This window comes from Sebastes umbrosus, chromosome 9 (genome assembly GCF_015220745.1).
Source record: "Sebastes umbrosus isolate fSebUmb1 chromosome 9, fSebUmb1.pri, whole genome shotgun sequence".
Lineage (NCBI taxonomy): Eukaryota > Metazoa > Chordata > Actinopteri > Perciformes > Sebastidae > Sebastes > Sebastes umbrosus.
The window spans coordinates 23,981,229-24,006,090 of NC_051277.1; the positions used below are offsets into that span (position 1 = coordinate 23,981,229).

The 24,862-nt window shown below is 40.0% G+C and overlaps 4 protein-coding genes and 1 long non-coding RNA gene across 5 annotated transcripts; 1 reads left to right on the top strand and 4 right to left on the bottom strand.

The window, feature by feature from the left end:
- Positions 1–8,661: 8,661 nt before the first annotated feature.
- foxi3b (forkhead box I3b) lies at positions 8,662–10,977 on the bottom strand. The gene is made up of 2 exons (XM_037779336.1): positions 9,987–10,977; positions 8,662–9,868 (listed from the first exon to the last, which is right to left on the bottom strand). The coding sequence occupies exons 1-2, from the start codon at positions 10,585–10,587 to the stop codon at positions 9,312–9,314; spliced, it is 1,158 nt and encodes a 385-aa protein (XP_037635264.1). The 5' UTR covers positions 10,588–10,977; the 3' UTR covers positions 8,662–9,311.
- Positions 10,978–11,890: 913 nt separating this feature from the next.
- On the top strand, positions 11,891–13,793 carry syce3 (synaptonemal complex central element protein 3). The gene is made up of 3 exons (XM_037779248.1): positions 11,891–11,981; positions 13,133–13,241; positions 13,391–13,793. Exons 2-3 carry the CDS (start codon positions 13,133–13,135, stop codon positions 13,510–13,512), a joined length of 231 nt encoding a protein of 76 aa, XP_037635176.1. The 5' UTR covers positions 11,891–11,981; the 3' UTR covers positions 13,513–13,793.
- A 2,576-nt stretch (positions 13,794–16,369) lies between these two features.
- Positions 16,370–17,818, bottom strand: lcp2b (lymphocyte cytosolic protein 2b). The gene is made up of 6 exons (XM_037781167.1): positions 17,578–17,818; positions 17,316–17,417; positions 17,146–17,226; positions 16,952–17,036; positions 16,768–16,841; positions 16,370–16,419 (listed from the first exon to the last, which is right to left on the bottom strand). Exons 1-6 carry the CDS (start codon positions 17,816–17,818, stop codon positions 16,370–16,372), a joined length of 633 nt encoding a protein of 210 aa, XP_037637095.1.
- Positions 17,819–17,982: 164 nt separating this feature from the next.
- Positions 17,983–18,592, bottom strand: LOC119493804. Its single transcript, XR_005208023.1, has 5 exons — positions 18,530–18,592; positions 18,381–18,427; positions 18,227–18,289; positions 18,106–18,134; positions 17,983–18,010 (listed from the first exon to the last, which is right to left on the bottom strand). It is a non-coding gene; the product is annotated as an uncharacterized LOC119493804 (long non-coding RNA).
- A 3,010-nt stretch (positions 18,593–21,602) lies between these two features.
- On the bottom strand, positions 21,603–24,791 carry LOC119493803 (protein Wnt-8a-like). The gene is made up of 6 exons (XM_037779250.1): positions 24,272–24,791; positions 24,151–24,184; positions 23,931–24,060; positions 23,176–23,301; positions 22,881–23,023; positions 21,603–22,313 (listed from the first exon to the last, which is right to left on the bottom strand). The coding sequence occupies exons 1-6, from the start codon at positions 24,331–24,333 to the stop codon at positions 21,753–21,755; spliced, it is 1,056 nt and encodes a 351-aa protein (XP_037635178.1). The 5' UTR covers positions 24,334–24,791; the 3' UTR covers positions 21,603–21,752.
- Positions 24,792–24,862: the final 71 nt, after the last annotated feature.

The following is a 24,862-nucleotide window of genomic DNA, read 5'->3' on the forward strand; positions in this document are numbered from 1 at the left end:
TAACGTCATTGTCTTGCAGCCACATAAAACACAGAACACATACTTGAACATAAAACATAATAAATACACAAAATAAATCACAAAATATGTAAACTAACACACTATGAAACAATGTACATCAGTGACAACGTAACATAAAAACTGTAGTTACAGTATATGGAAAACTACTCCTGAGCTGACTCATCATGAGCATTTAACATTCATTGCACAGGGATTTAATGGGCTGATAAAATACTGCACATCCACAGCAACTGTATCAAACTCAGTTAGTGATAAAAAAAAAAAAAAAGCTGTTCTTTTGCCAGCTGAGCCAAACTGCTGGCAGATGTTAAACATTTCCACATCCTCAAGAGAAGTGGCAGTAAAAAAACGTTTACACAAACATAAAAAAAATACTTACATTATCTCTCAAACAAGATTTGGATCTGGCTAAAGCTAACTTATCATGAGTTTTAAAGCACCAAAGACATATTTACTGAAATGATTTTAATAAAAGTGAATTACTAAATAGTGACAGGAGAATCCCTATCAGTACTTATCTAACCAGTGGAGCCAGAACCCTTGTTTTTGTCCCTGAAGTCACAGCAGTGTGTCACAACACACAGCTTATGAGGGTTTGGAAGACGTGCCCGTCTGATGTTCTCAAGCGTGACGGGACCGACAGTTTCACCAAGACGTTTACTGTTATTCAGACAGTAGGTGTGACATCTAATCCGCTAGAGGTGACCTCCAGGCACAGACAGAGTGGCTTCAGACTGAACGCTTTATGATTATAAGTGATGCCCTCTGTGGTGAGATGTATTGTCTCTGACATCTGCTCGCATTTCTGCGTGCTGGCCTATTAAATATAGATATATGGCAGCAGTTTTGAGCCCACTATGCTATTACTCACATGTTACATAAAAAAAATAGTTTAGTGAAAGAGTCCTTTGATTTCTCAGTGTGCTGCAGCCAGTTTGTGCCAATAAATGTTCAGCATGCATGCGTGAAGTATTTACAACTGGATTAGTTATCAATGTAAAGCCTTTAAACAGGTCAAAACCAGTGGGTTACCTTCATGTCTGAAAAGTGGAGCCAATGCAGAAGTGCTTTAAACTTGCATTTTTTCTAATAGCCAGCAGGCGGCGACTCCTCTGGTTGCAAAAAGAAGTCTGATTGTATAGAAGTCTATGAGAAAATGAGCCTACTTCTCACTTGATTTATTACCTCAGTAAACATTGTAAACATGAGTTTACGTTCTCAATCGCTAGTTTCAAGTCTTCTTCAATACAGCATGATGTTCATTTAGTAAATTATGATCCCATATAGAGTCAAATAGACCATAAAGCAGGATATGCTTTAGGGCGTGGCTACCTTGTGATTGACAGGTCTTTAGGGTGTTAACCCTTTCACAGTGTGTTTTCAGTTCATGAAAGTTAATTATAACCTTTTTTGAAAATGTCTTATTCTGAATTCGGTTGTGCTTAGCCCCACCCTCTCACGTCACTTCTGGTTGCAAAAAAACAACATGGCGATACCAAGATGGCGACAGCCAAAATGCCAAACTCGAGGCTTCAAAACGGCAGTCCACAAACCAATGGATGACGCCACGGTGACTACGTCCATTTCTTACTGTATATACAGTCTATGTAGTCTATATGCAGCTAGTCTTGCATTTCGGATTTGTACGAATTAAACAAACTAGATTTAAAGTGTTAATTAGTGAGTGTTAGGGGTGAATTTACCTTTGGATAGCTGTTTCCCCCTATTTCCAGTAACGTATTTATGCTAATCTAACCAGCTGGGTGACGTCACTGCGACTACGTCCACTTCTTAGAAACAGTTATATGGTTAAAATATGGATTCAACTTTAATAAATCTGTTAAAGTTTTTTTGTAAATTGCTAGATAATCATGTGCCGACTAAACCCTGTGATTGTCGTAAATATCAATATAGTTGTATCACTTGCATTAGTGAATAATTTACACTGATTGCTTGAACAAGTAGAGGAGGAGGAAGCAGAGAGCTGTCACTCTTTTCACGCCATTTTTTGAGCACCTTAATCATCATTAACCTAAAAACTAAAAATAGATAAATAAAAGAAACCACAGCCTTCTCTCAAAATATTAAAAACAGTGAGGTTTAAGTTACCGTGCCAACACCACAACTTTGCATCATCATCCGGCAGTGATGCGATGTGATATTTTCCAAGAAAAACAACTTTCTTTCAGGTGTATACCAAATCGGCTACCATTATAATAAGCATGAGCATGACGAATTCTCATGCTGACATCTGCCTGAGGCAGGTGGAGAGTCTGTGTCTGAAGGTTAATGGCCACATTTACAGACTGGAAACTGAGCCATTGTTGTTTGTTTTTCTTTGGTTTGGTTTTTCTGTTGAACAATTCATCTTCTAAATGGACATAGTTTTGGATCCTGCTTGTGCTGTCTGGTCCACTTTCAGAGCTGGTTAATGGAAATAAATGTGAGTGCATTAGTGCACACGCTGCCTACTGAACAGATACAGTCCTCACCTTGCATGCTAAAATACAGCCTCATAAAGTCTGTGAGATTCAGCCGGCACATACAGGTCCTTAAAGCAATCAGCCGGGCTTTATACTCAGAAGGTGATTTACTTCTTGTTCCGTCCAGAAGGAATACTATTAGATAAAGCTTCATGAGAGCAATAATAATGCCACTTGTTATATTACATTTCCTCTTCGCTTCACCTTTATCAGCATAGTTGGGTATTACTGAGGAGCCACACTGTGTAATCAAAGGCAATAAATATAAAACCAGAGGAAGACTTTCTCTTAAAGCAGTGGTAGGCAGAATATTTTTGGCATCATTGGGCAAAAATCCTATAATAACCTTTCAGCATATTGTAATTCAAGTGTTCTGAGCGATAACTAGACTTCTGCACCTCCTCATGCCTCTGTTTTCAGGCTTTAAAAAATCTAGCCCGTGACGGGAGACTTTGGCCAATCACAGGTCATTTCAGAGAGAGAGCGTTCCTATTGGCTGTTCATTCAACGGAGGCATCACTCGCAAACTATGATCAAACATGAATCAAATATGAATCAATATTCTCTTATTCTCTTAGCTGTAAAATGAGAAAGTTTACTCCGGCTGGGGGGCAACTGATCTCAACATGGCTGCCGGGTCACAAACTTTCTCATTTTACAGCTAAACAGTACACTAAAAAAGGTTTCTTAAAACATTTTACGTGAGAAATATACATTACAGTAACACAATATTGATTTATATTTAATCAGCGCTGCCTAGTTTGACCGTTTGATCGGAGTTCGCGAGTGATTGACAGCTGCTCAGAGACGGCAAGGCTGCAGCTTTTTTTTTAATCATATTTGCTCCAATCTCGCCTACTGCTACTTTAAGCTCTCACTGTATCATGTTCCAAGCATTTTCATTCATAATGAACCTTTAGAAGACAAAGCATCCAATAGTGGTTGAGATATTTCAGTCTGGACCAAAGTGGTTGACCAAACAGCCACCAGGTAAACTGTGACAAAGTTCAATTCTCAGTGTGCTATTAGTCGTTAAATGTGAAAAAGGAATAACAGTTACATTGCACATTTTTTAGATCCCCATTCACTCCAGCAGACGTTTACCCACCATTCCCCCCTTCTTCCTTTCTCTCCCTCCCTCACTGCAGAGCCCTCTTCATATCGCCATGTTTACCGCATGTTGACATGGAAAATATTTTAGGGTGAAATAGCAATGATTTATATATACACACAGTCTCACTGCACTCTGTGTTTGTCTTTAAACTTCACTTTTCCCCAAATCGTGTATATAAGCCAGAGATCACTCACTGCCTTATTCTCTGGAGCCTCAGACACCTGGATGTACTGTTTTACACCGAGGGAGCTGCTGCTTTTCTAGACTTTTTTCCTGGAGAACTTGAATGGGATTTGGGAAAACTGGGACTTTTTTCCTACTTTTTTCTAAACTGGGACTAAGATTGCTGGACTTTGGTGATGGCAATTTGAGTATTTGGGCATTGTCATCAAGAGTTATATTGTTGAGAAATGTATTTTTCTGGAATTCAATAGTGCAAATGTGAGAACTTTCAAAGTAAGAGCGTTTCATGTGGGTCAAACTTCCACCAACAGCACTTAAAAATACAAGCCGGTGTGTATTGAAGTAATTGTACGAATTCTAGTATTTTCCACTGACCTCTAAAGAGCACAAAAACAGAAAAAAAGGTTGTTCAATGACTTGTAGAAAAAAGGGCAAGGGATCTCACTCCTTTCATCACCTGTCTGCGTGTGTCTGGAGTGTGTGTGGGTGTTTACACACATAACATAGCAGGTAATGCAGAGCTGGAGCACTGGGCATGACGACATGTCTCCAGGCTTGACGTTCTCTGCTACCGTTTACTAAACAGCCTTGATAGGACTTGACTGTTTTAGTAAATACAGAAGGTGTGTGTGGTGTGTGTGTGTGTGTGTGTGTGTTTTGGGTTGATTTGGTACCAGGACAGTTAGCTTTCTCTTCAGGTAGCAGTTATCCAAAGTGAAGTATCATCTCCTCACTTTAGGGGGAATAAACTTGAGCAGATTTACAAGCTGTCAGGCTTTACAAACTCTTTATCCATCTCACGGTGAGGTGTGGAATCTGTTTTTACAGCGCAATAATCAGGACAGCTCTTAAATACACACACACATCTCTCATGTACTGCAGCCCTAATCGTTCTCTGTCTGAGTTTATATTATAAACACCACCCACTTTCATGCCCTGCACTGCACAAACACACACACACACACACACACATTATGTGTGAGGGGGTGTGCGTTCCGTTAGCTCGACAGGTGTGTGGAAGACTGCCACGAGCCAGGCGGCAGGTGGAGATGAGGATTTATAGATTTTAATCGTATTGCTCTGTTGAGCAATAATTCTACTGCCTTAGGCAAGGAAGGTCCATAGCTACAGTAACATGTTGATTGATGGATGCTGTGTCGGGCATCCCTGAATCGTAGAGAGAAACTAGTGGTAAAGAAAGCAGGGAATCAATCAGATGACAGTTTTTACAGAGGTTTTAAGTGTTTTTTTCTCTGGGAAAAGAAAAAAAAAGGAGATGAGAAGAAATGCCAGGAGGAAAACAATATAATAATTAGATGTTATACCACGTTTGACAAGTGTTTGATCTGTGTGTGAGGTAGGCCAACTGTCCACGTAAAGAAAGTACAAAAAACAGAGCAGGGAAGTTCCAAAATATCCAAATATGTATTGTGTTATGAAGCAAATTGACTTTAGTTTCAGGGAGTCGGTAATGTAAATCCCTTTTACCGTTTCTTATCTGGAAAGCTCCAACTGCATTCTCCCCCCTGAGACCTTGTCATCCCCATCCACTGGCGTGATTAACGGCTGCAAAATTTGCATCAATTTGAAACTGTCTGAATAAGACAGCAGGAGGTGACGACTGCTGTAAATGAAGTCTCTGAGACAAAAGCCCTGTAACGTTCCTGTTGGCAGATCAAGAAAGAGCTCATGCTGGATTGACAAGGCAAACGACCACCCTTGTTCTTGATTTCACGTTTTCACCTGCCAGCACGGAGAAACAAAGAAACTAATTGGCTGCACAAGCAATCCAAAATGCCAAGACAATATGGGATGAAGTATGACATGTTGGGGCACTGATACTCTGATATTTACTGTGCTTTTACCTTTTGTCTCTGCAGTTATCTCCCGCTTTTTTCTCTCTGTCTTTTTTTTTTTTTAAAGCTCATAATCCACTCTGTAAGCGTAATATCTGCAGGAAAAGATCATCTATTTGCATATGAATTTGGCACAGTCAGGGATTCCCTGAATGAGTTCTGAGGTTTTTGGCCCAGGCAGGACATTTCACAGGCTTTAAGCAGAAAACACGCTCGCAACTCTGACACAGCTAATAAAGCAGGATTTTTATGATCCAAATCCAGAACACGACCTCACCTCTTGTTTCAAAATCGGTTATGCAAATTTTGACAGGTTGACCGTGTAACCTCCAACCACTAGTGCACTTTTTGCGAATTTGCGCCATGATGTTAAATTCCACTTGTTCTGGGTTCCTGAAGTGTGTGTGTGTGTGTTCTTTTCTTTCTTTCTGTGTTTAGTGTAAATGACTGTCATGCTGCCTTTGTTTCAGGGTAAATAAAGGCCTGAGGGTGACCGATCAAAGGGTTTATATTTATCAAAATAACATACTGGATGTGCAGGACAACTAAAGAACAAAGTAAAATGACATGGTAAATTCTGTTAGTCACAGTTAATCAACTTTGGTTAATGTACAAAATGGCTATTAATTGGATAGTTTAGTCAATGATTAAGTCCAATCATGGGGGAATCATGGACTCATGTGTATTCTATGATATTATATTACTGTATGGATTACAATTTCTGTATCAAGACATGTAATAACAGGCAGCAACAGATTACCAATTTTATGGATACACCAGAATCTACTGTTACTGCAGTGCCTCTGACGTATTGCACACATTTACACAGCTGTTCCACATCTGACTTAACACATGTATATTACAGTGGTTGGTTTGATGGCATCTTTAATATTACTGTATATCATAACACTTTTTTATATTACATTATGATTGTTTCTCCTGTGTATACTACATATTACTCTATCTATTTTCTTCCTTTTAAGTACCTTTTTATGAACGGCTGTCACAGAAAACAGCAAACTATGAATTTCTTTGTACAGCGCAAACCTGTTTCTCTGTGTGTGGGACAATAAAGCACCTGTTACTTGTACTGAATGTTCTTGGTTAGCTTTCATAGAGTCTAGGGCTGAAACTAACGATTGTTTTCATTGTCGATTATTTTCTTAAATAATCAATTTGTTTTTTGGTCCATAAAATATCAGAAAATGGTGAAAAATTTCGATCAGCATTTCCCAAAGCCTAAGATAACGTCCTCAAATGTCTTGTTTTGTCCAAAGATATTCAGTTTACTGTCATAGAGGAGTAAAGAAACCAGAAAGATATTCCCATTTAAGAGGCTTGAATCATAGAATTTTTAATTCTTTTTCTTAAAAAAACACTCAAACTGAGAATCAATCGATTATCAAAATAGTTGCTGAGTCACAGAAGCAAGCTAATTATGATTTTATTTGTATAGCTCAAACCTGTTTCTCTGTGCATGTGACAATAAAAAACCTGTTGCTTGTACTGAATGTTCTTGGTTAGCTTTCATAGAGTCATAGCGCTGCAACTAACATCTCTTTTCATTGTCGATTAATCTGTTGATTATTTTCTCGATTAATTGAATAGTTGTTTGGTCTATAAAATGTCAGAAAATGGTGAAAAATGTCGATCATTGTTTTCCAAAGCCTAAGACGACGTCCTCAAATGTCTTTTTTTGTCCACAACTCAAATATATTCAGTTTACTGTCATAAAGTGGAGTAAAGAAGTAAAGAAACCATAAAATTAGGGCTGTCAAAGTTAACGCAAAATCATTTTAACACCACTAATTTCTTTAAAGCATTAAACGATCTTCTAGAGCTTATAGCGGGCTCAGTTTCAAAGCTAGAGTGAAGATACTGGTATGATATAAAACTAGAAAACCTAAGGTACCAATCATGTCATACTAGCTTGTTGTGAAGGAGGTTAAATAACGCTCGAAACGTACGCTCAATTTTGGCGAGGAACAACTGGCATGGCCATTTTCAAAGGGGTCCCTTGACCTCTGACCTCAAGATATGTGAATGAAAATGGGTTCTATGGGTACCCATGAGTCTCCCCTTTACAGACATGCCCACTTTATGATAATCACATGCAGTTTGGGGCAAGTCATAGTCCAGTCAGCACACTGACACACTGACAGCTGTTGTTGCCTGTTGAGCTTGAGTTTGCCTAAATGCAGTACCTTTAGACATTTTGCCTTTTACATTTTGAACAGATAAAGCTGTGTGATTAATTTTCGATTAATCGTGATTAATCATGGACACTCATGCGATTAATCACTATTAAATATTTTAATCGATTGACAGCCTTACATAAAATATTCACGTTTAAGAAGCTGGAATCAGAGGATTTTTAATTTTGTTTTGTAAAAAATGACTCAAACCGATTATCAAAATAGTTGCAGATTAATTTAATAGTTGACAACTGATCAATTCATTGATTAATTGTTGCAGCTCTAATAGAATCTCAGCTATCTATGATGTTGAATAGCTTTTGATAATAGTGGTAAAATCCATCTTAACAGTCTACTTGCAGGGCAATTATGAATGCTGAGAACTGACTGTGTTTATTTAACCGTTAATTCACGCTTCAGCATCTTTGCAGCTTTTTACCGTTGGTCCGCCTCTCCCCTTAGTAAAGCTGCTTACATCCAGTCAGCAGTAACCGTGTATAGACGTTGTGGCGGGCAGGGATTTCAGTGTTTAGTGTAGCAAAGAGGGACAGCATGGGAATGTGGATTTTCACCGTTTAGAAGAATCAGTTAACTATCCATCACACAAGGATCAGGTTACACCGACATGCAGGTTCTACTCTACTGGTCATCGTTTTTCTGACGGGACTGTTTTCTGTCAGTGAGTGCTTATTGGCTTACTCTCTCACTCTTTTTTTTGAGAGGGGGTGGGGTATTTCAGAGAAATCCTGTAGCCAGTTGCTCCTGACTAATAAGTATTCTTCATAAAAATAACATGAGAAATCCAATTGTAGAACTCTAAAACCTTTTATTCATATCAAAAACAACATATATAGCATACATTAAGAATCAATTTTGTACAAACAGTCCCAACAAACCAACAATATAAATGTATAACATTACACAAAACATTGAAATATTTACAAAATACAATTACCTAAATTCATCAGATTTTTTAGCTTTAGAACTACAAAAAACAAAAACATGAAAGCAAGTCTACCTTTTACCTTTTGTTGACACACTATGTAGACAATGGTGTAATTAACTACTCCTCTAAATGTGCTGTCTGAGCATTGTGTGGGTGATACCATCAAGGAATCACAGATAGCAGTGTGGAATGACCTGATGTCAGCAGATCAGATCCAGGATCTGCTAATAATGAGTCAGATCTGATAGAGACTGGCTTTAGTTGGAATAAAAGCTGACTGAGGATCTGATAGCGAGGCCGACTGCGGTTTCAGGGAGTGACACCTCGTAGTTTGCGGCTGACTCAGCGCTTACTGTGGGAATCAAAGCCCTTCTACTCTGCTGTCACACGCTATAGTGATCTCAACTGTCTCAGTCAGCGCAAACCTTGTGTGTGTGTGTGTCTCTCACAACCGAACTTCTCTCAAACAGGCGAAATCTCCTGTCAAGAGTCAAACCCAAACTTAGTGTCTTATTAAACCTCTGTGCCCTCACGGTGGTAGATGATTCCTGTCGAGCCCAGCGTGGGGTAGAAATGCCCGCCGGCGCTGCTGTACTGGCTGAGGATGGGGCTTGTGTAGCTCAGGGAGGAGTGGGTGGGTGAGGAGGATAGCACAGCGGGAACTGGCACTTGTGGTACCCACTCAGGGCCACCTGTGTTGGCGGAGTAGCTACTGAAGCCTCCAAGTTGCGTGGGTCTATCTAAAGGAAGGTTGATCTGCAGCGGCCTGCTCAAGCCGTCACCCCCCACCTCGGTGGCGGCTGTCACTCCGGACATCTCGGATAAGAAGCTGCTGAGACAGGGTGCGGGGCCTGACGATGGAGGGGAGGGGATCCTGTCCGGTGTGGGGGAGATGTTAAGGGAACCTGGGTGTTTGGGGCTGCCCCTCTCGCTGTCGCCTGACTCTGGAGCCCCTGAGCCGCCATCGCCACCGGAGAGGGAGTCAGACTTCCTCTTCCTTTTGCGGCGGAAGTTTCCGTTGTCAAACATCTTTTCACAGTTTGGGTCAAGTGTCCAGTAGTTGCCCTTGCCTGTGATGCAAGAAGTTGAAAATAGCTTTAGAATATGCAAGAAAACACTATTCAAATTCTTGTTAGAGAGAGATATTAAAAAACAGAGCCAAAAACAATACATGAAATAAAACATTACCTGGATCATCCTCATCTCTTGGTACTTTTTTGAAGCAGTCGTTGAGTGACAGGTTGTGTCTGATGGAATTCTGCCAGCCCGCTTTGCTCTTGTTGTAGAAAGGGAAGTTGTCAGCGACGTACTGGTAAATCTGACTCAGCGTCAGCCTCCTGTCCGGTGCCCCGTGGATAGCCATGGCGATAAGAGCCGAGTAGGAGTAAGGCGGCCTGACCAGCTTCATCAGGTCTTCTTGCGAGGGGAGAGAGAACCAGCTCAGCTCCCCTCCGGGACCCCCGGCTCCAGCCGGACCCAGGTAAGGCCTCTGCATGCCGTAGTGCTGGGGGACAAAGGGAGGACCGGGGTTACCGGGCGGGCCGGTGGTAGCCAGGTACGGCGGCGTGTTGATGCCGGAGCCGTTGAACCAGAGGTAAGGGTTCGTGGAGGAGGTGGTGTAGTCGCTCAGGTCGTAGGAGGTCGGAGTGGTGCGCTGAGGACTTGGCAGCGAGGGAGGAGGGTAGTAACAGTCACTGTACATGCTGAGCTCAGGGGGCTCCTGGCCGAGGCTGGGGAACTGCGGGCCACACCGAGGTGGAGACTGGCCCTGGGCCTCAAATGTAGACATTGTGAAATTTCTTCTCACCTCTCAGAGTCTCTGCTTGACCCTTTGCCCTTGGTTGTCCCTGCTTTCTGTGCCAATCTCTTTTCGCAGCTCCCGAAAGTCCTTTTTCCTATTCAAACCTTTGCAGGTATTTGAATGAGAGCCGATCCAAATGATTGTCTCTACACCTCCAAGTTGCAGGCTACTCTTCTACACCCCTTTCTCTTCTGTTTGCCCTTGCTTTATGTCAAGGTGTCACCTGTCATACGTGCTTTATCTGTTTCCCTGGAAACGCCCCCTGCCTCGTCTGATTGGTTGTTTTCTCAGGTGAGAAGTCGGCTCCTGCTTTCTCCCAGTTTTTTTTTCCTGCTGTCAGCTAGTTCAGTTCCTCCAGGGGTTTTGTTGTTCACCCTCAATTAAATAATTTTCCACTCAAGCTGCTACACCAACATTAATTAAGTTCAGTCATCTGTAATTTGTTGATGATTATGATACAAATTTAAACAGACTGAAATGATAAACTGGTTGTCCCAGTTAGATTATACATTTTAATCATTCTTCCTTCTGCGTGCTACTCCGGCTGTCATGGACAGCTTGTCATTATGAAGAGGAACAACCTTCTCCTACAGAAGAAATAACAATTTTGTGACTAATGTTTTCTTGGTTAAATATGGATAATATTTCATGTTACATTAATATTACATTATATTAATATTTTCTGTAAAGCTTGGGCCACATTTATAAGACAAAATAAAGAGTGATAATTATGATGAAGAATACAATGGCAATTGTAATGGTCTCTTTAAACCAGGTTTAGCTGCAGAAATAGCTAGGAAAAGTACTATGCAGTAGTAGGAACAGTGAGCTGATAGCATTACAGTGAGAGCAGCTGTATAGTTTAATTTTGAATATAATAGTATTTTTAATATTTAGCCAATTCAAATATACTTACGCTACTGTTGGGGGACGTAACGTCAGTCTATTTCCTTTCATATAGGCTAATGTTACAAACTAATATTAATCCATAATTCCCCAAGTTCTACTGGTAATGTCTAAAATTTGCATTTTTGACAATAGGCTAATGTTAATGAGCTTATTAATTAATTATAATTAATTAGCCCCTCAGAGAAATCTAACTTCATTAAAACTTTCTTTTTTTTAAATTATATTAATTCATTAATTCATTAATAATGCATACAGTCAGTAGCAGGTTATTATCATTTTATATGTACATATATAGAATAAATCTATGGAATAAGGATGTTGTGTGAAAAGTATCCTGAAAAGCGTAGGAAGTTACGTCATCACGTCTTAAAATGAAAACACGTCAAAACATTACGTCGTTTTTTTCCCTCTGAAGTTGGCGCGAGAACTCTCTAATTCAAACTAACACTAACACTGAAGAAACGCCCTCTATAGTAAGTCTATATAATTATATGATACATATTAACCACATAAACTGATGACTACATTTCCAGCTAGTATTTATTGTTATTATATTTATTTTAGAAGAACGTTAACATGCTAACGTTAACTAGTTAGCTAACTAACGCTAGTTAGCATGTTAACTAACGTTAGAGCTAACTGACGTTTACCTTTGTTGCCATGACAAGCCAACACCAGTAACGGCTTGTTGGTGTAGCTCAGGGGTCTCTAAGCAACCTGCAGCTCCGGAGCCACATGTGTCTCTTCAGCTCGTCTCCAGTGGCTCCCTGTGGATTTATAAACATGGAAATGAATAACTGTTTATTGTTTACATTTTCACTTTTGTTTATCATTGTTGTAGGTTTATGGTACGACGATACGATGGAGTATTACGGCCACATTGAGGAAAATAAATACATCTGAGATTTCGAGAATAAAGTAATAATATTAAGAGAATAAAGTCATAATATTAAGAGAATAAAGTCATAATATTAAGAGAATAAAGTCATAATATTAAGAGAATAAAGTAATAATATTAAGAGAATAAAGTAATAATATTAAGAGAATAAAGTCATAATATTAAGAGAATAAAGTCATAATATTAAGAGAATAAAGTAATAATATTATAAAGTAGTAATTTTACTTATTTATTTTTTTTCTCGTAAAGTTATGCCTTTATTCTCGTAATATTACAACTTATTTATCGTAAAGTAACAACTTTTTTATCGTAATATTATGACCTTTTTTTCTCATTAAGTTATGACTTTATTCTTGTAATATTACAACTTTTTTCTCGTAAAGTAACAACTTTATTCTCGTAATATTATGACTTTATTCTGGAAATCTCAGATGTTTTTTCCCTCAATGGGGCCCTAATACTCCGTAGTACATTGTCACTTTGGCCCTCACTACATTAGACTTATATTCTATATACTTAGACTATAAACTGTGTTAACTTCATCACAATGATCAAATGTTTTGTGGCTCCAGAGAGATTATTTTTTATTTTTTTGCCTAAAATCGCTCTTTTGAGAGTAAAGGTTACTGACCCCTGGTGTAGCTGAAATTAGTTATTTTGTTTTGTGGGTCAGTCAGTGTGTGACAGCTGGATAAGCCATATTGCCACCGGTTTGTAATTTATTAGATGGCTGGTTCATCTTCTCTGCCCGAGCTTCCTCAGGACAGCATCGACAGCGTGTTGGAGCTGAACAAGGATCTGGAGAGAATTATAGAAGCCATTGAAAATATGTCAGGTATGTAACTTAATGTCTTATTATATATATTATTATTAGATATAATTTAATATTGCAGTAGTAGTTGGGGGATTCAGATCTCTGGAGCTGTGGTAACATAAATGTGTAATTATAACTAACGTTATCTTTTATTCCCTGTCCACCTGTAGTGCAGCTGACCTGGATGGGTTATGACATGGTGGCAGTGCGGACTAGTCCCGAGCTGGGGGACTCTATGCAGAAACTGGATGAAGCCTATCGTAGATGCAGAGCTATTGTCTGTGGAGACTGAGAACAGGAGGAGCCAGAGATGGGTTATATGACCTGAGCCTACTGCCACCACGACACCTATATTCAGATGTGATATCAGAGTTTTCAGTTCACAAGACACAATGTTTCTGCTCTCTTGACTGTTTGCATAAAAAGAGGATGTTTCATTCAGTAATGCTGCAGCTCTTTGATTGCTGTTAGTTGATGTTAACATGGCCTGCAAATTGTGTTTGTTTTTGTAGGCTATAAAGTGTTCTAATCGGTTTAGCATGTTAAATTGAATAATAAAAACACAAAAAATGAGAATGTGTTCTGTTGTGTTTATTTATAGACACAGACTTACTTGTCGTGGTACCTAATTTTGTATTATATTAATGTGTAACTTCACCACCAGGTCTGAGCCCAACTCCCAGGATTTACGAATAATTTCATGACATGGATACTGTAAATCACAACCGGTGGACCGCTGGTGTCAGCGTTGGCCTTAAACCTGATTTTATACAGCATTTTGAGCCTTATTCAACAAATGAAATGAAGATATTTTATTAATTTGTTAAGAAATGTCAATATTAACACCACCATTGATGTGTTTCATCACACTACAGTCAAGTTTAGTTTACAGCTCAAAAAACATGTTTTAGTGTGCAGTATCTCTTTATTGTACTTTTATGTTTTAGTTTGTGATGTTACACCAGCATTCAGAATTGCATTTCAAGTCTGTAAGATTTTGTGTGGTATATGATTATAGTTGACATAGTCTGTTTTGTTCTTATGCAACTGTTTTTCAGATGGAAAACACAGAGAAGATCACAGAGCAAGCTGCCTCAACTGCCTGCATTGATCTGGAAAACATACTGAAAGTGCTGGACTCCTTATCTAACTGCATGGATCAACTGGCACGTATGTTTGACTGTTTCTCCCCGTCCCCTCCCTTTACGCCTCCAAAATGTCAGTAAGCATCAAATTATGCCAGTAAGATGACCTTGATGATCGATTTGCAAATATGCAAAGCGCATGATGTAACTGTTATCCTAGATCTGAAATGGGATAGCCAAAATTTGATTATTGTACACCAACTGCAGCTCAACTCAGCCTTGCTTGTAGATGTCAGTGGTGCAGAGTTGCACGACGCTACATGATGTCTGTCAGACAGCGCTCTGCTGATGGGCAGATAGGAGCAACGGAAAGATTTTACACACATGGTTGTTCATCATGCCATTTGATGTGAGGCATGATGTTGCAACTTCTTTACTTGCCCGTGGGAGACAGTTTTGGACAAAGACACAGTCAAAGTAGTTGTCAATCAACCTGTTATTTTAGAGAGCTGTTTGAAAACCTACTAAAAAGAAAAGGATTTTCCCAAAGATTACATTTCATTTAGTTTTGTCTGTGCTGTCTCACCCCCAAATTGTTTTAATTGTTCCAGCTGTGAGTAGCTCCTCTGTTTTCATGGTGCATTGCATTGTGAAACAATTCACCAACACCACACTCAAAAATCAATTTAATTTAGTATGCACGCTGACTCTTTTATGAGAATTTTATTTAGTCAGTTTTTCACAGTGGAAACGGCAATTTCTCAGTGATCACAAACATAATTTGCGGTGTTGTGGCAATGCACTACTCTTTGAGTAATGTATCTTTGTGTTAGATATACAGTGAATACCACTACTGTTTTGTAATAACAGGACAAAATAGAGAGGAATAGTAGTTTATCATTCAGGTCATTTCCTTTTAAGGACTTGCTATAGCCCTTGGTGTGGAGCCTTGGTATATTTTGAAACGTAACTTTTGGACATCTTAGAACTGTGTCGGCCTGAGGCACTTGTGAAACAAGGTATTTGTTTTCCGCCTGCAGTGCGAACTCAACTGAGGCAATGTGATCTGATCGTTTGTGTTGGCCACCCTGACAAGTTGGCATCTCTGCAAATCCAAGAGTCGCTCAAGCAGCAGCCCCCAGCGTGACCTGAAACTGAGGCAGGAAGAACAGGTAATGCTGCGTGTCTGGAGAACACAGTTTAATAAAAAGTGCAAACCATCAGCCATGTAAAAATCCTTTTCTCTCATTCTGTTTGCTAAAAATACAAGTGGAGTTACCAAAAAGAGAAATTACATAACAATGACCTTTTGTGTTTGCAAAAAATTGTGACATTTGTTGGGTTGTCCCTTAAAGGCGCCTGAACAAGCCTGCGCACAAATTAGCATTCAGAGACAGATTCAAACACCCACGTTAAGCTTGGTGTTGGTACTGGTCAGAGTCCCGCAGGGTGCAGCAGGCAACACTGGCTCTGCGCTTCAGAGCTCTGGTCTTTGGCATCAATGAGCAGCAGAGGAGTGTGTGTGTGATGGGTAATCATCTCCTTCACCCCGGGGAAACTCTACAGCACAGCAGCACACACAAAAAAGATGACAGGGACCTAATGATGCAGCGCAGTACAAGTCAGCATCAAACGCTCCCCGAGGCGCGCCGCAAGATGTGAACTTTTCAGTTTATTTTAAGTGAACACAGACTGGCCTTTTCCTTTTCTCATTTTAACATGGTAGATAATGGCATCAGCATTTTTTTGTTTACCTTGTTTCTTTTGAGGCCGGTGCCCAGGGAGTAGGAGTTGCCCTGGTTACGGATCTTAATGTTGTAAACCTTGCCTTGTTTCAGCAGCATTAGGGTGTAGGGGTGCTCAACTGTGCTGTGTGAGCTGTCCCTCACCACAAATGCCCCATCCTAAAGACACATACATTCAGTCAGTTTGACATATTGCAAATAAAATCCTGTGAAATTTCAGCTGCATGTTTGTGTATTTGTGTGTCTGTCCTGCAGAAGGAAGAGGAGGACATTATGTGAGAGGCAGCGCCTGACCTTGTTCACCTCCCTGAGAGCAACTTCAGCTTGATGTCTGGTCACCTTTCCTCCGTACCAACTGGGATCCAAACCCTGGATGCAACAGAACAAAACAGTCATAGTAAGGACAACATAAACCAACTCCTTCTCATTTCTCTTCTGCAGTGACAGAAATGTGTTTTACATTATTGTTGTTGTAACAGATATTCCCAATTACCCAACCTAGTGAATAAAATGCAAATCTCTTGAGTTCAGAGCAGACACAAGGGTCCCACCGTTGTGTTCTTTTTACAACATCGCCATCTGCTGTTTCCCTTTTGAAAGTACTCTAAAAGTGCGTAATTGCACAGAAGCGCTCCCCCTTAATATCATGTGTGTTCTCCAGCTAGCACAGTATTTATGGAAATCATGACTCAAGTCCACTTTTGATTCTCACCTTACTTGGGTCTGGTATTGAATTGTTAACCTTAGCAGGCTGTGTTGGCACTGGAGGAGCTGGAATGCGTCTACTTAATCTGGGAGGGGAGAGATGAAATGGAACATCATTGAAAAAAAACTTCAATAATTGCATTACCCAGAGTGAAGGGCTTGCTAGAATCATAAATTGTTCAGATTGGCCTACTACCTGTTGAACACATCAGTAGGTTTGGTGACTCTTGGATTAGGGATCTTGATTGTGGATGAGCCAGGAGCCTTGACTGTGCTGCCCTCTTGTGGAAATAATGGATAGTGCGACACAGAAATGTGTTATATTGTGACAACATTTTGCTGTTCAACTCTTACAACCACTCCAAACACCACATAATGAGCAGCACATACTTGATTTTGTAAGGTCTGTCTGGGATGGGCCACATTGTCCAGGTTTCTTACTCCTGTCGATGTGCAGATTGGGTTGGCTGGCTGGTGTTCGGAATGGGAAAACATGTTTTACATAAGGCTTAGATCATCAATAAGTCAGGTGGTTGTAGTGTCTTTAAATTTACAGTCACCTGGTGCTTTGAAAGGTCTCGGAGTTGTATGGCTCATTCTTGGTGGACAAGGTGTTGGAGGTTTTGAGATCCTTTCAGCAGGGATCGGCTCAGGAACAGGATCTACTTACATAGATTTTTTAAGTTAGGACTGAAGTAAAAGTAATCACCAATTCTGCTTTCAAAGCACATAAAACGAAAGGCAGCAGATGAACTGAGACATTTTCACATATGATTGCCTTTCTTTGTGTGCGGCGCTGTTGTCAGGGTTGCTTTCGGTTACCTCTGTCCTGAAGTTTAGCCGTTCTCGGGTGTCGAGGTGGCTTCATTATGCCTGCAGAGGAAGGCTCATCGCAGTTAATTTCATAGGTCTCGTCCCTGTCCTGTTGCTCAGCTGTGTGTGGCTCAGCCACAGCACAGATGTAGCCGTCTTCTTCCCCGTCCTCCTGGTTTGGACCTTCATAGTCCCCATCACTTTCATTTTCCTGAGCACAGCCCAGACACGTGACACGAGTAGTGAGCATGAGTTCAAATCAGGTCACAGAATACAGTGTTGTGAACTATTCCTCCTGTCATATGCTGGTAACATTGTCACTTCATTTTATTAATTTGCCTTGACCCTGAAATTTGTATCCAACCAAACTTATGAAAAATAACAGGTAGCTTTTTACTCACAAACTCATCAGAGTCCCAAACTTCTTCCTCCTGTACAAATACTGCAGGAAAACAACCCGTAAAAAGAATAGTATCAGGCCTAAGGTAAGATAGCTTTATGATATCAGTGGCATAGTTGAACTCAAGTGTTCTTTACCTTGTTTTGGGTACTGTGGTGCCTTTGATCTGCACAAAAAATAAATAATAAAGTTATGCGTTATCGTTCAGTTACAGTTTCACATTCGGTAGAAGCTGTAAAATAAAATCGGTTTTCTTACTTATGACCAAAGGCCCTCTTCTGTTCCCCGTGGTTGATTTCACTTTGGATCTTAGTAATGATTCTATGAAGATACAAGACCATGTTTATCAATATTTTTGGTCGGAAAACAGTTTGGTGTCCAATTAAATAAATGTATATTCAGTCAGACTCACGGGACATAAAGGCTGGGGAACACTTGAAGGTCACACGGGGTCATTTGCTGGATGATGTAGATTTGAAGATTAATGAAAAAAAGAAAATAAATTGCTCGGAGTATTTCAGAAAAGAAGGTAAGTGTATCCAGAGATGTATACGTACTTACCATGAACTGTGCTCCACTTATGTTGACCTTTATCACTAATCTGTCGCAGCCGGATAACTTCAGCTGAGAAGATGTCACACACTTTTAGAGCAGTTTAGTGTTATAAAATATACTGCATCAAATTGTGGTCAAGGAAAATGCAAAACATTGAACTGTTACTTACATTACTCAAGCAATAGGTATTATATTGTATGTTTTGTACAGCCCCTTTTTTAAGATCAATATTTTAACATGTTGTATGTCAAGTTTTAAATTAACTTTGCAGAAGAAAGGAACAACAGTACATGACTGTTACAGAAGATATAAAAGGTTTTATCTCAAGCTCAAGCTTTTGAAACTCACCCTCTTCATGTAGTCCGCTAGACTTTGGGGATTCCATCCCATCACCTCCACTTTAGAAGGAACATTGTTTAGACTCATCCTCGTCTCTTGTTAGTATCACATCCACTGAAGCAGGAGCTTCTTGTCTTGCAGTGAGTTCACACAACTGTTGCTCTTGTTTTCAACATTCTCAGCCTACTTTTATAAAATGAAACCTTAAAATGACCTGTCTGCCCTTTAAATAAGCATAGTTGTGGTTTGTCTTCTTGCTTGTGTATCACGTATAAGACTGAAGTAGAAACTTTCCGTGGTTTTAAAGCACTTGTGACATAAATTTAGTGCGTACATGCACTGCAGAGTTTAACTATATCTAAACATAGAGCCTGCTGATTTCCTCTCACTCACCTACAGACTCTACCACAGGCTTGTAGCTGCATGCGGTGGTTATCATTTTAGTTTGTGCTAACTCTGTGCAGATTTTCTTAAACAATTTTAAATATGGTTAGATCTAAATAGACATGTTTCTCCCTTATGTGGGTTTAATGTTGACATACTCTTTTAAATAGTTTTATTTATATGCATAGATTAATGTTGATGCTTAGAGATACATGTATTTGTTGCAAGTCATGTTGTGATCTCAGACATGCTTTTTTTTATTGTAATTCATAACATGGCTGTGTCAGATGTTGTATCCCAGCCTGCAGCCTGAGGCCTGCGTCAGGCCTCTTGGTATCTCACACCCAGGTGAGAGAGGAGGGCAGCAGCAGAGAGAAGGGATGATCAATCACGCTCAGACCCCCCTTAGACCCTCAGGCATGTCTGGGTGAATACATGAGTCCTCCTGGGGGGTCCCTGTGGGAGAGATCACCCCCACTACCCTGTTTTCCTCCTCTGTCTTGATTGGGAAACATACCCCCCCATGAAAGACACGATACTGCCACCGTGGCGTGAAATACAGTATAATAATAAAAGCAACACTTATAGCAAGGTATTGAATCAGTATAAGATGATGTTCAGAAAATGTTGTTGTCCAAAATCTTTGCTTTTTTCTCAAAACAGTTACAGGATAAATAACCGACTGTCTCCCTATAGAAATGACACTTTATTAGGTAAAAGAGTGTTTATCAGCAGCTTGTGAAGCACAACCAAAGCAACAGCATCATATGGGACCAATATGGAACCTGTAATGTACTCAGCGGAGAGCAGAGATAAGGGGCGGTTCGGTGAGGGCTTCCAGTGGGGCGAAACCTTCATTAACGCACAGCAGGGCAGCATGGGAAATACAGGACATCCCCAGAAGCAAACAGACAAATGGGAAGGAGGGGAGGGAGTGTTTTGGTCTGTGAGAGTGTGACTTGTTCCTTCTAGAGTCAGGATTTTTTTTTAGTTTCTTAGCTTTTCTGTCCCTGAAACACCATTTGTCCTAAAAAAAAGTGTTATGTTTATGTGGAGTTCTGTGTTGTTCGACAGTGTTTTAAGTATTTTAATGCTGTTTGGCTGTTCTCTTTTATCACTGTCAAAATTTGAAACAAGTTGTGTGGACTCCATAATGTTGCCAGAGTTCTTGGGGATCTAAAATGACACCAGTTGCTTGTAATTTCTCACTTATCTCCTCATTTACTGCTTCCACTGGTCTGTAAAGATAGTGAAAGACTTGTGTCCCACCCCCCTGTCCCTCAGGCACGAACCCCCTCACGAAGGTAATATCCATGCCATCACTCATTCAGCTGAGACAGTGGCAGATTTATGACACATCCAGCTGAGAGGCAGATTTTTTGGAGATACAGGGGGTAGAGGAGAGAAGGAGGCAAATGAATGGCTCTTTAGACACAGATAGGCTAGTGGGCGGAGACCAGGCTTCTCTTAGACCTAATTACTTGCAAATTACAAGATTAGAAATTAACTTGCTTTCAAGGTGGAGTCTGGAGTCGCTTCAGTGGATTTACATGCATGTAATATTTGAAACCCAATTTCTGAGAAACTGAAGTTTGGTGACAATTTCTGTTACAGACAGTTTCCTCTCATTGGCTTTGATGTATTTTGAGACATTTGCATTGCCTGTGAGATGTGACAAAGACTATAGGGCTATAGTGTCCCGGATTATCAGGCCAAATAGCAATTTCTAGTGGTGGAAATGCTTTCCTAATTTGTCTTTCAAAGCCTCACTGCTGTTTGAACGAAATCAATACACGTTGACATCAAAGTGCTTGGTGGATCAACGCTGGATCAACACCTTGGTTAGGTGCGAACTGCGCCATGTTATCCATGTAATCCTCGGCTAAGTGTATTCGCTCCATTCTTATTCTAAATAGTGCAGCACTGTCTTAAAATCCAATGATCCTATGGGATTTATTAGAAGTGAAATAATCAAATGTTTTGTAGTTATTAAAATATATTTTTGGGAGGTATATGGTTAAGGGTTGGTTTATATCTACTTTTAAACTCCGGATGGATTTGTGGGTTGTTCATATATTTAATTTGTGATGTAAATAAATCTGGGATAGTTTATATATCATATTATATTATCATTCTATCATTCTATGATATATGAGTTATTAGAGGAGAAGTGAGAAAGGGGTAGGGAAATATAAATTTGACTTCTACCTACTCCTTTTCGGACACTATTACTTTTGTTTTGTTTGTTATTATTTTGTATCTGTTTATATTTATTTTATGTTCGAAATAAAGTCTTTCATTCATTCATTCATTATAGACTGAAATGAAACGTGACATCTGGAAGTCTTTATTTCTAACTTTTATTTTAATAAAACAAAATTCATAAATAGACACTCAAATATTTATACAAGGAGACATAGAAAAGTGCAGACATTTAACATCTTAATATGGGCCATTATTTTACAGGGATGTAGACAGGTATAACAGATGCATATAAAATCTTTTTTCACTTGGGTCCACGGTATCTCCGTCCTCTAAATCCGTGCCCGTCAGCACCTTCCCTCCTGGCGCACACGTGTTTCACTAGAACCTGAGAGCAGTCGTCACAGTTCACCGTGCAGCACCAGTGGAACTTGCAGTTGCAGCTGCTCACCGCCTCAGTGCGCCTCTCTTCCACCCTCAGGCCGCATTCGTGACACAACCTGCGGCAGCTGCGCCTCTCCCACTGGGTCAGACCCTCTCCGTGCTGCACACACTCCCGGCCCTCGGTGCCGTACAGCCCCCAGCTGCTGTTCCTCCGGCAGTAGTCCGGAGAGTCCTCCAGGTAGATGAGCTCCGCCGGTGCGACGCCGCCGAACGCGTCCACGATGGCGCCTCGGTTGTCCGCGCTGTTGCCAGCACGCATGCGCTTCTTCTCGACGTCCAGCTTCTGGGCTTGACTGTGCTTCATCTTCAAGTAGTTGCCGATTTCTCTGAAATCTGACAGCTGTGTCCAGCAGGTTTGGACACTGCAGCTCTCAGACATGCCGTGGCATCTGCAGATGCGCTTCATTGTTGCCTTCACGGCCTGTTGGAAACCATGGGAAAGTTAAATACTGACAACAACTTTAAGGCAAGGCAAGGCAGCTTTATTTGTATAGCACATTTCAACAACAGGGCAATTCAAAGTGCTTTACATAAACATTCAAGAACATTGCGACAAAGTGCAAAAACACATTAAGACATAATTAAAACAGTTATAAAAACATTAAAGATTAGCAAATAAAAACAAGTTAAAAATAAAAGCTATAGGATAAAAGCTAAAATAGAGTATAACACACAAGAGTAAGAGTTCTAGTGCAGTATAAGATCATTATCTGGTTTAATAAAAGGCAGCAGCAGCAAACAGGAAAGTTTTAAGCTTTGATTTAAAAGAACTCAGAGTTGGAGTTGGTCCTGCAGGTTTCTGGGAGCTTGTTCCAGATATTTGGTGCATAAAAACTGAATGCTGCTTCTTCTGCTTGTTTAGTTCTGATTCTGGGGGACACTAAGCAGACCTGATCCAGAAGACCTGAGAGGTCTGGATGGTTCATAACATAGCATTTAAGGGATTTCATGTCAAAGAAATGCTTGTGTGGGTGTGAACAGAACTTACCAGCCGCCCAGCCGCGTTGTTATGCAGGTTAACAGCAGCCCTGGAGTCCTGACCGGTCTCCTGAGCATCCACGTACTGTTTGGAAATCCTCTCTCCGAAATCCACGTTATCACTGCAGCCTCCCCACAGCCAGCCACTACCTCCTGCACACAAAACACATCACATCATCAAATGTAACCCTCTAAAGAAAGGAACTATAGATCAAATATAAGTTGTATATGCACAACGTGCCTTATGCATGTTGATATATAAGATTATATTCTGAGTAATGTGTTTTTTGCTTATAGGACCTCACCAATTTTTCCGTTCTTGGAGACATCACAGCCGCAGTTGTCCAGGTCTCCCAGACTACAGTTCCTGGTCAGAGTGTACATGACCCCCGCTGCGCTGATGGCGTGGACGAAAGAAGTCTCTCTAGTGGCTATACAATAAATGAAAAAGAAAGCAGATATATTACCTTGCAATCCAATTTTGGGGATTTTGCACTCAAATACTGTGCGTAAAAAGCGCGTAAACCGTGCGTAAAGGCAGTACCTGAGATTAATAGGGTAATAATCAGATCTTATTAAAATAAGAATGAGGACTTTTTATATAAGTGATCAGTGAATATAAAAAAACCCAACTTATAATTACAAAAAAAATCAAATGGACTTCTGTAGGCATAGGAAACATGAAATTTAATGTAACAAATATGTAACTAAAAGGCCCACATTCATATTTATTTGTGGAGCCATTATTTGAATACATATTACCCATGTATTTTAGTGTATGAGGTCCTGTGTTGTTGTATGTTCTTTACACATTTTCAGAATCAGAATCAGAATCTGTTTATTGCAAGGTGTAAGAGGTGTACACTAGGAATTTGCTTTGGTTTTGTTGGTGCAAGTAAGCAGTATAATAAAAGAATAGATAAAAACGTTAGAATAAAATAAGAATAAAAAATGGAAATTCTACCGATATACAATATACAAAACGATTTTACGCATGAATGTCATTCTTTAGGACCTGCGCGCACAACTCAATGAATTGTATTTACAATCTCAGACCTACCTCGTTTCAGTCCTTTGAGTTGAGTTGCACTGTCGGGACAGTTCCACTTATCCCATGCAAACTGGTGTTTGCACTCCTCAATCCCACTCTGTGCGCCTCCCTGCACGCTCCTTGCATAGGTGAGATAGGCCTGCAGGAGAGAGGCAAAATGTCATTTTGTGGCCTGATTCACATTTTTGAAATGTTATCCTAAACTTGTCAGTCAGGGTATTCTATTTACCTTTGGTCCCGTCATAAGAAAGTTACTTGCCATCCTGAGAGGAAGATATAGAGGATAAAGAATGAGATCACTTATTATATACATAAAGAAAAGATATATAGGCAAACAGATGGTGTCTTACCAGGCATGTCCGGGACACAATTTGTATAAAAGAGGCAGGAGCCAAAATAATGCATGCACCATTTTCAAGTAGAGATGTAGTTATTTTGGTCCTCTGTGCTGCAACTTTCTCTTTTTATTTGAATGAAGAACAAATGGAACTCTTGTTCTTTGTCCCCTGAGCTCCCAGAAAGCTGATTGGTTGACGATTTGAGGAAACGCCTATATGCGCACTTCAAAGGATGGCATTATAGGCAACAGTTTATTTTCTACCCCTTTAAGGCTGTTTCACACCAGGGCCACCAATATACAAAAATAATGACAAAGCAGTTTGAGTTTTGCGTATTGTAGAAAAATATTTATTAGGTAACAAATTTCAATAAAAAATACATATAAAATATTAGACAATTTTCAGACTTCACAGAAGACAGACCCAACAACAAATCCGACAAATTTCCCCTTAAAGGTCCCATATTATAAAAAAGTGAGATTTTCATGTTTTTTTATCATAAAGCAGGCTTAAGTCCTATTAAAATACTGTGAAAGTATCGAAACACTCAATGCACAGGAAAATACACACAGCCCGTATTCAGAAACTCTGCATTTGAAACAA